The sequence below is a fragment of the Phascolarctos cinereus genome, unplaced genomic scaffold (genome assembly GCF_003287225.1).
Source record: "Phascolarctos cinereus isolate Bilbo 61053 unplaced genomic scaffold, phaCin_HiC Scaffold_726;HRSCAF=1367, whole genome shotgun sequence".
Classification (NCBI taxonomy): Eukaryota; Metazoa; Chordata; class Mammalia; order Diprotodontia; family Phascolarctidae; genus Phascolarctos; species Phascolarctos cinereus.
Window position 1 is genome coordinate 119,521,648 of NW_027556098.1, and position 17,306 is coordinate 119,538,953.

General features: G+C 40.5%; 1 protein-coding gene across 1 annotated transcript in view; it reads right to left on the minus strand.

Annotated features, from left to right (window-relative positions):
* Nucleotides 1-2,755: 2,755 nt before the first annotated feature.
* MUC4 (mucin 4, cell surface associated) overlaps nucleotides 2,756-17,306 on the minus strand; it is a 69,160-nt gene continuing 54,609 nt past the window's right edge. The window contains exons 26-29 of the mRNA XM_078146142.1: nucleotides 14,865-14,929; nucleotides 14,254-14,465; nucleotides 11,578-11,743; nucleotides 2,756-8,389 (exon numbers count right to left, since the gene is read on the minus strand). Of these exons, the coding sequence (XP_078002268.1) occupies nucleotides 8,197-8,389; nucleotides 11,578-11,743; nucleotides 14,254-14,465; nucleotides 14,865-14,929 (636 nt within the window). The 3' untranslated portion in view covers nucleotides 2,756-8,196. The remainder of the gene's footprint in view (nucleotides 8,390-11,577; nucleotides 11,744-14,253; nucleotides 14,466-14,864; nucleotides 14,930-17,306) is intronic.

The window sequence follows — 17,306 nt, forward strand, 5'->3', positions numbered from 1 at the left end:
GCTTAGAACTGGGAGCCTGCATTTACATAGTGTTGTAAGGTTTGCAAAGTACCTTACATATGTGTAGACGGGTAGCTACAGCCTGGGAATGTGACCTATGATTTCACAGAGAATGTAAGCTACCTTGAGTCAACGTCAGCAGCAAAAGAAGCGCCAGCTATCCTATGGGAGAAACTGCACGTGACCCAGGGCCATCCCTGGCACCATACCTTCATTTGTTCTCTTTCTATATGATACCTGGCCTAGCCTGGGGTTGGTGCAAGGGGACCATCTTACTTTGTCCTGCTATTGTCCAGGATGATTGGCCTCTTGTGAGTAAAGCTCCCCAATTAACCCTAATAAAACCTATTAATAACAAAGCTGGCATGGGCCCTTTTTCTTCAGTATCTTGGTACTCTTTCAGAGGGTGTGCCACCCTACAATGGGCATAATTAGGGCAGAACAGATCTGCCCCCTTACAATCTGATTTAATCCTCACAACCAGCTGAGGCATGTTATTATCCCAAATCTGTAGGGTCAAAGAGGTTGTGATATCAGTATCACATAGGGTCACACAGCTAGTAGATGTCAGAGAATGGATTTGAACCATATGAAGAAGTAACCTTTAAGGTCCCTTCAAGTTTTAAATCATGATTCTATGATCTCTGTAAAATAGATAAGGTGAGTTCATTCATACCCTTTAGAATGAGGGGATGGGACTAAATGATCTCTGAGGTCCCTTCCAGGTATAAATTATACATACGTAAGTACATACATACATACATACATATACATGCACACACACACACACAGAGTATTTACTGAGCATTTACCAAGTATGAGATGTTATATAGTAGGCACTGTGAATAGAACACACACTCACACACATACATGTAAACACACACACAAAAACATGGTTACAAAGACATGGTTACTGTCTTCTTATATGTAAAGAGTATAACCAGAATAACTTAGTCAACTTAAAGTTAAAGCCTTCATATTCTGAAGATATTTCCCAATACAAAGTGTGAATACCCCACGAACACCACCAGTGTTTTGGATCTTGGCATTTGGGGTGATTGGAGTAATTCCATGGCTTGTGTGGATTGGAACCATACCCCTGAACTTGGTCTTGGAAAGGGAGCAGAAACAGGACTCAAAGGAGACATTAATTTCTGCATGGGCAGAGACTAGAACTGAGAGAGCAAGATTACGCACAGAGAGAATGAACTTGAGTCCATGGCAGGAACAGGGGACAGAGAGGGTATCAAACTTAGGGAATCTCTTGACTCTGGCACGTAGGAGGCCTGACACATAGTAGGCACATGATAAATGCTTATTGACTGACTGACCCCAGAGATAGCTGCTATTGAAAGGCATTGACAGAAGGGCCAAGAAGTTCCCAGAGAAGGGATTATGACCATCCTAGGAGAGGAAGGAATCACATGGCCTGAAACACAGCCATAGGAGGGGCAGTGGTGGAAGGTGGAGAAGGGCAGGAATTCCCAGATTCTGGCTTTTAGAGAGAAAACAACCATACAGGAGCTGGAGCCCAGGAGGAGTGAGGCATAGAACTATAATGTGGAGAAGCAAGCCTAGACCTTGTCCTCTATTAGTTCTGTGAATTAGAAAGGAGTGAGTGTCTAGAAAACTAGTTTCTTCCTTTTTCATTGGAGCTTCAACTGCAAGAGAGCATTATATGTCTAAAGGATAGTTAGTTCCTGCCCTCTGCGATTATCTTCCGTGTGTGTGTGTGTGTGTGTGTGTGTGTGTGTGTGTGCGTGCGTGTGTGTGTGTTATTTTACATATTTTCACTCCCATTAGAACATAAGTTTCTTGACAGGCAGAACATTTTTTTTCCCTTTCATCGAGTTCCCAGTGCTTAGCACAGTGCCTTTTGTACAAAGTAAGTGTTAATAAACCTTTTTGACTTGACTATATAAATTCTTGGGGAAGTGGGGTTCACTCTGATTCTCTATCAACCCCAATTGTTTTGGAAAAGCTTCAACCAGGGGGAGTACTATTTATCTGGAGGACTGGTTTAGATCCCTGGGTAGGGGGAGGTAGGGCCAATTGAAGAGGGAAGAAGAGTCATTTTGACTGTTTGAGGGTGTAAGTGTAAGTCCTCCACGTTTTGAATTATTTTTGGGGAGTCCAAGGCTTTCTGCTGCACCAAGAGAGTTATATACAACAGGGTAGAGAGTAAAAAAAGTCTCCAAGACCAGAACTCACCCTAAGCATAGCCAGGGTATTTAAGTGGGAGAGGCAACACAACCATTGCTGGTGCATTTGGGGACATCTCTAACAATACTGTAGATGCAGAATGTTCAAATGATAGGAGAAAGAGGAGGGATGGAATTTTGCTGTGGCAAGGTAGTATGGCTGTGGTAAGTTGGGGCCCTAGGTGTATTGTTTTCTTTGTGTCTGCGTGTCCTGCTGGTGTGCCTGTTCCTGGAGGGGAGTAAAGGAGTGTGTGTTCTGTATGTCTCTGTAAGAGGGCCTCGGGTACCTTCAGTCATGTTTGAGGACCAGGCATGGACAGCCTTAGGGAGTGTGATAAGCATCTGCTTTCAAGTTCAGTGGAAGCATCTTCTTTGTCCACTCTTGTCCTCTGAAGAATTGCATTTAATGGTACTATCTGTATTTGATCAAGTGACTTATTTATATAAAACTCACCTGGGATTGGGTGAAGAAGGCAATAGTTAAAGGAATGGTGTTTCATTAATCCAATTTAATTAATTCATTAAATTAATTCAAATTAATCCAATGTGAACATTTATAGGTTTAGACTGAGTTCTGAGCAATATTTCTGAGCAACAAACGCTGAAGACTGAAATACACAATGCTTAGTATTATGCTCAAGCACTATAACAAAATTAACATGATAAATATTTAAAAACATACATGGTAATTATTATGCTATTGGGAAATTAGGCATACATGTTAAACAGTTCATATAAATGACTATAATTAGTATCTTTTTTTTGTACAACCAAACTACATTTTAGTCTCTTCTCTCACTTTCTTTATTCTCTAGTATCTGTCATCAGTCTTGATTAGAACAATTCTCCCTAATACTTTGTGCAGCTCAATCTTCTCACACACACACACACACACACACACACACACACACACACACACACACACACACATAGAAGCATAAGCTCTGGACCTAACTGTTTAATTTCCTGAGTTCCCTACTTCCATAAGCCCTCTTGCCCACCTCATGCCAAGGATGAAGCCCTTTTTACTGCAATGTACTGCTCACCAGCCACTGAAGCACGTATTCCTCTGCTTCATACTATCTCCTTCTTGTCATAACCCTTGATCTAAGATGTACTACAAAACTGTGGATGACCTTCCCAAAAGTCAACAGCATGGTCATTACACTTAGAGTAGGGTTATGGGAAACCCAGGTCAGTCTGGGAGCAGTGACACTGGGGAAGGGAAAGGACATTTTCTTGGGTCCTATATTCTTAACATCTGAAAGACTTGGAGATAGGGAAAAATGGGACCTGTGCTCAGGCAGAAAAGGCTCCAGGTCCGAGGGCTGCAGAAGGAATAGTTCATTGATGATGAACTATACTTCTTTAAGTTCTAAAATATAGCCCTAAGACAATTGTGGTTAGGTTCATCCAGGGACATAAAGTGTTACTGGGGGCAAAGTGAACTGTGTGGGGGGAAGAGAGAGCTCTTGATGTTAGATTCTTTCCTATTTTGATAAGGTAAGAGGCTAAAGAGGAGAGGAGAACTTTGAATATCTGAAATGGGAAGTAGAGGTCAATAAAAAAGGAAGAAAATGAGAAGCCAGAGATGCAGAAGACAAACACCTAAGATTTCACATTTTTGTCCATCTGTTTGTCCTTTGACTCTACAGATCAATCTTTACCTTCAACTAGGTAGGAGCTATATTGAAGCTACTCAGGAGCATTTTACTCATTGACTAAAATAGATTCTCTACTTCCCATAACATTTGGCAGTGAAAAAAAAAACTTTGTTATAAAAGAGCTTTATTTCTAGAGTATTCCTTAATTGAGCTATTACTGTACAAGACATAGTCTCTGCCCTCCAGCAGTGGGTATCAAGCTGGGGAGAGAAGATATAGTTACATTTTAAAAAACAGTATTAAACGTTAGAGAAAAGTGCCAAATTAATTGTAGAGACAGTAAGTGCTATGGGAATTCAGGTATTACAATTCGGAAAGGTGGTCGTAACATTCTCCATGAAGAAGGTAAGATTTATGTTGGGTTTCAAAGGATGAATTTTAATAGGTGGTATGAAAAAGTGAGGCCATTGTATGGTGTGTGTGTGTGTGTGTGTGTGTGTGGTGTTTATTTGAGGGAAAGAAATCAGAAATAGGAAAGTACAATGTGTGTTTGGAGGACAATGAATAGACCCATTTGATTGAGCAGAGAGTTCATATAAAAGAGATAGATAAGGTGGTAAGTAATGCCTTGAGTTCCAATCCATGAACAAAGACGGAGTCAGCAGACTGTTTTGAGCAGAAGAGTGACATTATATATTGCAATGTTTTGGTAGATTGATAGTATGTTGCTGCCTGTTCACAACCATGTTGACTTTTTTCATAGCCTTTTATGTTACTCATGGTATTTCGTTGCATAATACCAACAAGGACTTGCATGCTATAAGAGATGAAAAAGCATCATCAAGGACATGTATGAGTAAGAAGGAAGTAGGATAGGCCCACTTCCAATGGATAGCCCAAGTGTTGAACTGCGTCCAAGAAATAAGAGAAGCAAAGGAAGGCCTCTACTACACTGGATGAATCCTCCATGGAGCATTTATGGAAATACTTGGATAAGAATCAGATTCTATTTAGTTTTTTTAATTATGGGCTTAAAAACAACCAAATAAAATGAGCATTTACACATATACTACAGAACAGAGGGGATTGTTCATGAAACTGTCTCTATTCTGTAGATTGCTTTCATATGACTTTCATATAACATATAACTTTCTTTTTCATCTTTTTTAAATTTAGGTGTTTTTTTTTAACATATGATTTTCAAAGCTGTCCTGCTTGTCAATGATTCCTTCTGTTCTCTTCTCATTTTGGGGGTGGGGAACCATATCCTTATCTCTTTGTCATCTCCCCCTTTCCTATTGCAAAAAAAGAGGAAAAACAAAACTTTTGTAACAAATATGCCTAGTCAAAGAGAACAAATTTTCAGTTGGTCATTTGGATAAGAGTCACACACAAACAACAATATAGGACCAATATAATCCACATACCTCTCTACCACCTCACCTTAGCCCCCAAAACTGGATTAGCTCAAATTTATCGTGTAACCATACTCCGTTCCTCTGACTAACATGATTTCACATTAACGTCATTGATATATTATAACTAACTCCCACCATAAAATTATGAAAACCTGCTGCAATATCATTTAGCCAGTCATCTATTTATAATGTGGAACTAACAGCCCACTGCAACATTGTTTTTCTGCCACTAATGAACATTAGGCAGTTATACTTCATTACTTTTCCTTCCCCTCATCTGCCTTAGCCATGACCTTCACCATTTCTTGGTCATATAACCACAATCTACCTCAACTTGTTCCTGGATCTGGGACTCACCAGCATCAAACATAATCAAATAATCTTTATGAAGTTCTCATCCATGACTGTTACTGGTTTGGACACTTGCAAAAAAGATGAATGGTCATGCTCCTTGAAATTTAAAGAGCTTTAAGATGAGTTAAAAGAATCACAGGGAATGGACTAGTGAAAACTCTGGAAACTGGAAACAGAATAGAAATAAGCATCTACATTTGTGTGTGTGTGTGTGTGTGTGTGTGTGTGTGTGTGTGTGTGTGTGTGTGTGAATCCTTTTATCAAACGAGTGATCCTGGGGAATGAGGGAAATCCAGGGATAGACCCTGGAACAGTTCAGCCAGGGATGACTTAAGTAGGTGCTTGTCTGGGCAAAAGTTCAGAAATCAAGAGATTTTTACCTCATTTATACTTATAACTGCAAAAATGTGCCATGACTTTAAAAGGTCATTAGTAGCAATAGCCTAAAACATTGTTATATTACTCCAGGAAAATCTTTCTGCATTTGTGTGTATATAATGAATTCTTTCTTTTGTTTATTAAATAGTGGCACAGACCACATAACAGTAAAGTTGGTAATACTTTAAAATTCATTTGGGCTCAGGTCTTGGCACTATATCAAGAGGAAAGTCTTGAAGTATTTGCCTTAAAATTTGGGGTTGGGGGTGTGTATGGTTAAATATCATAATTAAGTCATAGTAAGAATAATTGGTATCAATGCTTTGTCAAGAAGTGATCACTGAATCTTTGTTCAGAATGGTTGACAGATGGCACATTTGTACTTTCTTTTGCGTCCCTATTGCAAAGCAACAGCTGGTTACTCCTGAATGCCCTGTTTCTGCACTTAGCTTCTATATTCCAATGTGATCCTGGTCCTGGTCACAATCTCTTTCTTTATGCTCTATGTAACTCTGACTTTAAGTTACTGACTTTTATTGGTACCAATGAGGTTTGGTTTCTATCCTTATCTATATAAATCAGTCTTGTATGTATATATGCATATGTATATATATGTGTGTGTGTGTGTGTGTGTGTGTGTGTATACGTGTATATATATATATACATACACGTATACACACACACACACACACACATCTCCTGTATATGGCTAGTTACTGAATGCTCTTGTGTCTTTTAATATATATATTGATGTATATATAAATACATGTACATATGTTTATATACATATATTACACTGACACACATGTGTATAAATATAAATACCTATATATAATTACAAAAATTCTCTAGATATAGATTGATATAAATATAATGATATAATGATTCAGAAATATGACGACATCATGGTAGCAAAACACAAAATGGCGCCTTGACTTCTTGGACCTGGTTGTAGAACTCAAACCAATCTTTCCATCTCATTTCTCTATCTTGCTGCACTATGAAGTGCCAGTATCTAGGCTGCCCATTAAATATGTACTTGCTTCTTTCCTGCTTATTATTTTAAAATTGCTTTTAGTAAGCCTTTCATGAGAAAGGAAATAGACAGGGGTCCCAAAAGTCTTAGTGAGTTTTAAGCTTTAGTAGCTTAAAACTGCAACTGCACTGAGACTTTGGGGAGTGTGTGTGTGTGTGTGTGTGTGTGTAGAGAGAGAGAGAGAGAGGCAGAGAGATGTGGAGACAGGAAGATTGTTTGTTGGCAGTCCAGAATAAAGAGGGTGAAGACTACCACCCCTCACATTGACCTAAGGTTTTTGCATGTATCAGTTTTAGGTCAAATATAGAAGTAGCATTGAGGGCATGCAATTCAGGATTAGGGGAAACCCTTGGGGACCTGCCAATCTCTGTTGCAACAAATGGTGATTCCATCATGAGCACCTTTTCCCTTAAGTGAGACTACAAAAGGGGTGGTTGACAGGATACCTTTGGCTTGAAAAAGTTTTTTTTTTCTCAGTTGGACAATCCCAGAGACCTTGGGATCCAGGAAGCAGCTGTGTGACAGATGTAGTATGAATACCTGTGTATCCTTTCCTATGTGTTATTTTAAAAACACACCCAACATCTTTAGGGAGTCTCTGAGTGATATCTCTCTCTTCCTCCAACCCCTCTCCAAAAAAAATCCTGGTTGGCTGGACTGAAACAAACTCCACAGAGTCAGTAGAGGAAAAATCAGGTCAGGACTTAGAGTTGCTAAGTCTTCATTATAGAGACTGTGGGCTGGGAAGGGGCCATCAATACCCCTGCCCTCCCCCAAAGTGCCCCTTTAAGACATGTAGGTTGTACTTGTCTCCTCAGCGATGAAAAGGAAAGTCAGAAATGGCATCCTTAGTTTTTGAACCCATGAAATTCAAGAACAGTTTGACTTAAATAGATTTCATTTATTCAGAGGTAAATCTGAAGGAGTCTCATGTGCAAAATATCATCCAAGTGCATTGGCCCATTATCCCAAATGAGTCCTGTTGGGTATACACATATGGATGTGTCTTTTTGTGGCTTGTCTCCCAGTGTGTATATTGATATGGTGTGTTGTCCCAGTTTAATCTCTTGTTCCTCAAGCATCCTCCCTGAAAAATCCTGAAACATTTCCAATGACTGTCTTCCCAAAGCACCAGAGCATAGAGTTGTAAAGGTGAAGTTGGAGGGGGCATAGCCACAGCTGGCTTTCCTTTGCCCATAGGTTTTTCACTTCTCAGAATCACTGATGGTGTACCATCTCCCTGGGTTTCGCCAGTATCGAAGAATCAGCAAGGTTCCAACCCCCAACAGAAGCAAGGCACCCAGTGCTCCAAACAGGATCCCAAAGAAGGCACCCAGGCTTACGCCCAAATGCTCACAGCGTTCACCTGATGGGGAGTAGATGGAATAGGAACCACAGCTGGCAACAGAAAAGATGAAAAAGGGAGTGAGAAGTCATCTAGCATTTATTAAGCATATGCTATGTTTCAGGCACCATGCTAAGTGCTAGGGAATCAAAGAAAGGCTAATGGGGGAGGGGTGGGGAAAGGAAAGGCTGGTGGAAATAAACATTTGCATAATCCCTACTATATGCCAGCACTTTACAAATTGTATCTCATTTAATAACAGTAACAGCTAACATTTCTATAAGCACCCACTATGTGCCAGGCATTTTACAAATAGTATCCCACTGGGAGATAGGTGCTATTTTTATTATCCCCTGTTGACAGATGAGAAAACTGAGGCAAACAGAGGTTGAGTGACTTGCCCATGGTCACACAGCTGATAAGTGTCTCAGACCAGACAACTCAGGTCTTCCTGACCCCAGGCGCAGCACTCTATCCATTTCATTACCTACCTGACAATAACCTTGCAAGGTAGGTACACTTATCCCCATTTTACAGATGGGGAACTGAGGCAAACAGGGTTAAGTGAGTCGCCCAGGGTCACATAGCTATTAAGTGTCTGAGGTAGAATTTGAATTCAGGTCTTCCTGACTGTAGGCCTAGCACTCTATCCACTGTGCCACCTAGCTGCCCCGGTGAGACACTGTGAAAACAATTATGTACAATCAAGAAATATATAGGATAAACTGGAGATAATCAGCAAAAGGAAGACTCTAGTTTCATATATATGATGAGAATTTTTCTTTTTTGTGGTTTTTTGGTTGTTGTTCAATTGGGAGGGGGCAGTGGAAGGAATAGATTATAAATACATGTACAAATTTATTAGAAAAAAAGAGAAAAGGGGAATAAGAAGGAACCTTTCTGACCTCTTCCTCATCACTTGCTAAGGCTGAAAAGGTTCCAGAGGAAGGAGGATATTCCTTGATAAGCTGATTTCATCTCTCAGGAAGAGAGGTCAGAGTCAGGGCCATGATGAGGACAGGACCAGCACAGCCATAGCATACATGTCCCAGTTGAATTTATTTCAGCCCAACAAACAATTAAGCTCCTATTAGGCTCAAGGCCTAAGAGGTAGGTAGGGTGATACCATAAAAAGCGGTTCAGAATTTGGAATCAGGAACACTTGGAATAAAAGCTTATCTCTTATACTTAGGATCACAGATTTAAAGCTAGAAAGGACCTGAGAGGCCATCTACTCCAACCCCCCACTTTTATAGATGAGGAAACTGAGGCTGAGAGAAAGTGAGTGATTTGCCCAGGGTCACACAGCTTGCTAGCAGATATTAGAGGCAGGATCAGATCCTAGGTCTTCCTGACTCCAAGTGCAGAGCTATATCCACTTTCCTTGGGCACTATTCTAAGACTATAAATTAGAAATAGTGAAGGGAATCTGAACACCTGGAATTTTCATGCTAGAGGAAATCATTGGTCCTTGACAAATCAGGTGCAAGACCCTGAGGCTATAAAAAGGAGGGGTGGCTTTGGGCTTTTAAAATATGGCAAGACTTTACCTTGCATGCTATATAACTAATATAAAATGTTTCACAGTATTACAAATAACATTTCATTTGATCCTCTAGATCTCTAGAACAGACAGCCAGGATGGAGAGAGGGGGCTAACTATTAATGATGACCAATATAGTCCTGAAACATTCTTAGAGACACTTAAACTACTCATTCATTAGTGTCCCCTGGATCCTTTTCTCCAAATTCCCTCGGCTTTATTCCTTAACCCTAACTTCCACCTGCTTTTCTAGGAGGGGGAAAAAAGCATTTCTGGGCAAGGGTTAGGAGTAGCACAGTACAAGGACTCTCTACTTTAAATCGGGAGAGATTTGACTCTGAATCATCAGGAGAGACCAAGAATCATTCCTAGGAATATCTCTGGGCACCATCTGGAGAAGGCTCAAAAATAAGTTAAATAAAATTTTTGGCCGCTAAAGTGACTTTCCTAAAGCACAGGTCTAATCATGTCATTCTCATACCCCTCCTTCTCTTCCCACCCCAATAAGCTCTAATGACTCCCTATCATCTCCAGGATCAAATACAAAATCCTCTGAGTTCAAAGCCCCTCATAACCTAGCCCTTCCTATATTTCTGGTTTTCTTATCCCTTTCTCCCCAACACATACTCTTTGATCCAGTGACACTGTTGGCTTCCTGGCTGTTCCACTAACAAGACTTTAAATCTCAATTAAAATTCCTCCTTCTCTAGGAAGCTCTCCCTATCCCCTCTAAATTCAGTGCCTTCCCTCTATTATCTCCTATTTATCCCGTAGACAGCTTGTTTTGTATATATTTGTTTACACTGTCTCTCCTCCATTAGACTGTAAGTTCCTTGAGGGCAGGAAGTATCTTTTGCCTCTTTTTGTACCCCCAGTGCTTTGCATAGTGCCTGGCACATAGCAGGTGCTAAAATGTGGACTGATTGATTGATTATAGAATACTCAGTTTGGCATTTAAAGCCCTTCATAGTCCAGCCACCTTCTACCTTTCCAGTTTTCCTCTACCTTACTCTACTTCACAAAGTTTGCAATCCAGTGATGCTGGATTGACTTTGTGCTATTCCTTGCTGTTCTTCGAAGTTCCTTGTGCTCCATCTTCCACATCCAGACGTTTTCATTGGCTGTCCTCCACACCAGGATGCCCTCCCTCCTCATCTCTGCCTATCTTCCCTAAAGTCCCAGCTAAAACCCCACCTTCTACATGAAGCCAGGGATCTCAAACACAATTTGCTCCCCATTCACAAGACAAGTGTGATATCCCTCACCAATCTCCCCTTATTTTTGTAGTAAAGAACACCATCCTCATTGTCTTGACTGCTAGGTGGCACAGTGGATACAGTGCCAGGCTTGGAGTCAGGAAGACTCTTTTCCTGAGTTCAAATCTGGCCTCAGACACTTAGTAGCTGTATGACCCTAGGTAAGTCACTTAATCCTGTTTGCCTCAGTTTGCTCATCTGTAAAATGAACTAGAGAAGGAAATGGCAAAGCACTTCAATATCTCTGCCAAGAAAACCCCAAATGGGGTCATGAAGAGTCAGACATGACTGAAAATGACTAAACAATCCTCGTTTCCATATTCTTTGGTATTCCCTAAAGTCCTGAGGTGCTTATACCCAAGTTTGGGGGAACATATTTCAACCACCATCCTGAACTACCCCTTCCCTCCCCTCCCATCCTGTATGGCTGGCCCCTTCTCACCTGCATTTTGGCCCACTAGGCAGGTGTTGACACAGGCCTCCATGTTTACAGTAGCCCTCAGAACAGGGAGACACACAGGAGAAGCCAGTTTTGTCATTGTAAACAAGGTGGTAACCAGGGTAAGTGTCATTGCAGCTGAAGTATTTCTTCAGGTCATTCACTTCAACTATCAGAGGGAACAGAAAGTCAGGGCTGAAAGAACATGTTTTCTTATCTACTTCTGAAACCAAAGTACACTGGAAGAGGCTAGAGAAGGAGGCCAGAGATACTTGAATCTTCCCATGACCCAAATGCCCAAAGAAAATGGTAGCTGTTGTTACAGTTAGGATTGCCACTATCAAATTCTTCGGGCAATTATAGAGAATGGGGGTGGAAATTCTTCCTCTCTCCCTGGAAGACTTTCTCATTTGGAGCATAAAACCTTAAAAGGTGATCTAATCTAAACCTCTCATTTTGCAGACCCTAGGGCCCCCAAAGAAGAAATATATGACCATGGCTTAACAACAAGATGGTGACAGAGATGGACCCAGAACCTAGATCTTCTGACTCTCAGTCCAATGTTCTTTCTATTAGACTAAATTCTTTCTATTATTTGACTTTTACCCAAAATTAACATTTTAACTACAGTGGAAAAACCTTATTGACTTTCCATTTGATTTTATGTGGCTCTCAATTGTGTCCGTAGTTGCCAATTTAGTATGGCAGTAATAATCATTTGTATCCATAGACACCAAATGTGGAGTTCACTCCAAAAGAGACTACCTGTGTGTCACGAACTGTTTCTTGCATGTGGGGAACATAGGGTAAGCCTTGGCTAATATCACCTCAACAACCATTATTCCACAATAAGGTCTAATACTTTTTAACCAAAAGGCTGTAATGTTACTCAGCCAATCACTTGGTTATAATATTTATAACACCATTGTCATAAAATTAGCTGGTCCTTATGACATTTCATGTAACGATGTTTTCCTGAGGAGTCAAGTAACAACATGGGCAAGATTATCTCTGTAGTACCTTTTATCCTTTGTCAACATTTTTAAAAGTGGATGAGAGGAATGTTTCATATTTCTCTCAATTGCTCCCTCCAAAAAACCCTAAATTAAGTTGTTTTTCACTTGTATGTGGACATTGATTTTCACCTTGAGGGTCAGTGGCCCTCTTTAGAATAAAGGTTCCCATCAGCTGCTTCAGAACATTAGTTCAAAACCTTTTTTGTGTTATGGACCCCTTTGGCAGTCTGGTGAAAGATGTGGACTCCTTGGAATAATGCTTTTTTAAAAAAAAATCATAATTGAAAGAAATGTTACATTTCAATTAGAATTAATGATAATAAAAATGTAATTTTTTTCCAATCTAAGTTTATAGACTTCCTCCCTCTCTCCCCCCAAATCCCTACTTTACATAATGGGAAGGGGGTAGTAGTGTTTCTCAGAATGCTGGAGAAAAAACAATTTAAAGGTACTAATAGTTTTTCCCTATCGTTCCAGGAAAACCTTTCTAACAGGCTGAACTAGCCACAAGCTAAATGAGTGACCCCCTCAGGAGGTAGTGAGTTCCACAGCACTGGATGTCTGCAAAGTTTGGATAACTGCTGTTGGGTATGTCACAGTGGAGATTCTTGTCCCGGTGTGTGGGGGACTAAGAGGAAGGACCTCTGACATCCCTGCCAAAGATGAGATTCAGTGATTCTGAGAAAAGACAACTCTTCAAAGGAAGTCATGAATGTCTGAAAGATGCCCATAGATTCTTAGTAATCTTGGTAATCCAGCAAATCCATCTTCTAGATCTGGCAATTTGCTCTTGTGGAAACATACTTTAAAATAGCTTTTTTAGTTTTTCCAGAAGTATTAAGAAATAATATTTTTTTCTCTAAAGCCCTTTCTATTCTGGGAAAAGCCCTCAGGAAGGAGAGTGATAGGTGGAAGATGAAAAGACCTTTCTTAGGGAAATAAATTTAAAGTTAATAACAACTTCTCCATTCTGAGCTAGATTAGTAGTGTCAAACTCACATAGAAATGGGGCTCCCAATCCCCACATAAGGATCTTATGGACCATATGTTGACTTGGGATTAAAATTTACCGTTATCTACATTTTATTGCATTTCTGTTTTGTTAAACATTTCCCAGTTACCTTTTAATCTGGTTCTGCTGTACTCCAGGAGTTCTGCCTGCTACATACTGCAAGTGTTTGACACCTCTGGTCTATATAATATCTTGTCCTCCTGGCCCCGGGGACCCACCTAAGGCAAGTGCCCCTTTCCATTAAAAAGTAAGCACTTTTTCCAAACAGGTGTCTGGGAGGAGACCCATTGATTCTTTGAGGGGAGTGATTTGGTAGGAATGGGATGGAATGTTAACCCCTACCATATTTTTTCCTTGTTCAAGATTCCTGTAAATGTTACTTAAAATTGTCTTGGAGCAGAGTCATGTCAGAAGGCACGGGAAACTATGACAGTTTGAATACTTTCTCTCTCTCTCTCTCCCCTTCTCTCCTCTCTCCTCTGTCTCCACTTTTCTCTCTCAGCTAGCAATATTTTGGATATTGATAAATTGAATAAAACTGTTTCCCGCAGACTGGTACCTAAATGCAGAATACATTATTAATATTAATATTATTTTCTTCCATACCCTCCCTCCTTCTCTCCCCTCCCTCTACAGTGCAGAATGACTCACGTAATTTTACACTGATGATATCTTTCTCTGTAACAGGGAAAAAGGACACATTTTTCCGTGGATTCAAAATCCCTGAGAGTGCATCCTGTTTCCAGAGGTGCTTGCGGACTGCTTCCACCAGCCTATTGTTCAGGAAATCAATCACGGAGCCCTCAGGGAAGTACTGGAACTCTGCAGTCACTTTCCACTTCTGAACCGGACCATTGGTATTGCTGTGAACCAAGGACACCAAATTGCTCTTGGGGGGTGGGGTCAGAAGCTATGGGATGGTGGCTGGCAGAAGGATGGATAGATAATAAGATCATAGCTCTAGAGCTGGAAGGGACTTTAGAGATCATTCTAGTTTAACCCCCTTATTTTACAGATGCAGAAAAGAAAGGAATTGACTTGCTCAAGGTCACATGGATAGTAAGTGTCAGAGCCAGAATTTGAATCCAGGTTCTCTTACTGCAAATCTAAATCTTTTTCCACAATATCATACTATTTTCTAAGACCCAAGGCTACCCCTAGGGAGTAGCAAAGAGTGAAGTCTAGATCAAGGAAAAGGGGTAGGAGGAGGGAAGCACTAAAACCCTTAGGTATGGGCAGAGGGATATGAAATTTCCACCTACATTTTTGTAACCTGGCTGTTCTTCAGAAAAGCCCGACCTTCTAGGAATTCCAGCTTATAAGTGACCTGAGATGGGAGCAGACAGAGGGTAGGCATCAACCAGAGAAACAATTCCCTCCCACTTCCCCTCTGCCCTTAGGTTTTCCTTCCCTTTGCACTCTCCTTCCCCCTCCCCCTGCCTATCCGCTCCTCCAAACCCATACATACACACATGTTATATTACAGGGAGAAACTGTACTACCGGCCTAGCTGTTCCCCTGATTCTAGGCCAATGGCCAATTGTAGGAAAGATTTAGAGCTGGAAAAGACCTTAGAGATCATTTAGTCTAAAACCACCCCTTTTTTGTTGCTGTTGTTCAGTTGTTTCAGTCACCTCTGACTCTTCGTGACCCCATTGGGGTTTTCTTGGCAAAGATACTGTAATGGTTTGCCATTTCCTTCTTCCAGCTCATTTTACAGATGAGAAACTGAGGCAAACAGGATTAAGTGACTTGCCCAAGGTCACATAGCTAGTAAATGTCTGAGGCCAGATTTGAACTCAGGAAGACGAATCTCCCTAACAAAACAGAAGTTCAGGCAGACGAAGCGATTTGTCAAAAGTTGTAGAGGAGAAAGTACTCCAAATTCTAAGCTCTTTCCGCTGCCTCACTGTAGATCATAGGATTTTAGAGTTCAGAAGGATCTCGGGCATCATAGTATCATCATTCTGGAACTGGAAGGGACTTCCCTCAGTAGTCTAACACTATAATTCTACCGATAAAGAAAAGCGAGGCCCACAGAGTCTAAGCGACTTGCCCAAGATCACACAGTTAGTTAGTAGAGCTGACATTTGAACTCAAGTCCTCAAACTTTTTGAATAAATAATGGTTTTCATGGAGCCACTAATTTCCCATGGCTTTGCACATAGTAGGCACTAAATAAATTTTTCTTGAACTGAAATTACCTTCACAAAGAGGACATTGGATAAAGTGAAACAGCCCTCCCCCTCCTCCAACATCATCCGGTACAAATTGAGAGTCGGGGAGAAATCTCTCTGAGATGCTTCATTCACTCAAAGAAGCCCTTGGCTCTCTCTGACTCAGTCTGATGACAGTTCAGTGTATTAAGAAAGCGAGGGTTACTGGCATTTGGAAAAGACCTTATTGGAGTGAGACTGAGCTAAAGGTCACATTCTAGTAATGGCCGCGCATTGCTTAAAACAAATCAAAGATTAGTTGGGACGAGCCAATTATAAAGTGATTTACATCCTAAAAGTCTGTTGGAATAGAATTGACCAGTGTAGCATGGTTTCTGGTGGTCAAGAATCAAACATTTTAAATGGGCCAGTGTTCTTTTAGAATTTCAATCATCTTAGGCTGTGAAAATAAGCAGAATAAATACTGTTTTGTATTGAGGTACCTATCTTTAAATGAAATGAAGCAACTTTAGAAAAAAGAACCCAATTTACATTAAATTACATAATTTTAAAATCTCTTCTGATCTTTGTTAATGTATAGACATAGACTTTTGACAATGGTGTGTTAAAACTCTTTCCTTTTCCCATGCCTGGAATTCTTTACTTCCCCATCTCTGTGTCTTGGCTTCCCTGGCTTCCTTAAAGCTCCAGTTAAAATCCCATCTTCCACAAAAACCCTTTCCTGATCCCCCTTCATTCCAGTGTCTTACCTCTGTTGATTATTTTCATTTTATCCTCTCTATATCTTGTTTGTGCAGACTGATGCTGAATGCAGAATTCCAAAGAATAGGAAGGAGAGATAAGAAAGTTTACTTAAGTGAGCAATGCAAAGAAATAGAAGAAAACAACAGAATGGCAAGGCCAAGAAAATCAGCCATCAAGGGAATGTTCCATGCAAAAATGGACACGATAACAGACAAAAATGGTAGAGACTTAGCAGAAGCAGACGAGATTAAGAAGAGGTGGCAGGAATACACAGAACTACTCAAGTAAGATCTTAGCATCACTGATAATCATGATGGTGTGGTTACTGATCTAGAGCCAGACATCCTGGAGAATGAAGTCAAGTGGGCCTTAGGGAGCATTGCTAACAATAAGGCTAGTGGAGGTGACAGAATTCCAGCTGAGCTATTAAAAATCTTCAAAGATGATGCTGTTAAAGTGTTGCACTCAATATGCCAGCAAATTTGGAAAACTTAACAGTGGCCACTGGACTGGAAAAGATAAGTTTATACTCCAATCCTAAAGAAGGGCAATGCCAAGGAATGTTCAAATTACTGAACAATTGTGCTCATTTCACACATTAGCAAAGTTATGCTTAAGATTCCACAAGCTAGGCTTCAGCAGTATGTGAACTGAGAATTACCAGAAGACCAGACTGGTTTTCAAAAAGGCAGAGGAACTCGAGACCAAACTGCCAACATTTTCTAGATTATGGAGAAAGCACGGGAGTTCTACAAAAATATCTACTTCTGCTTCATTGACTAC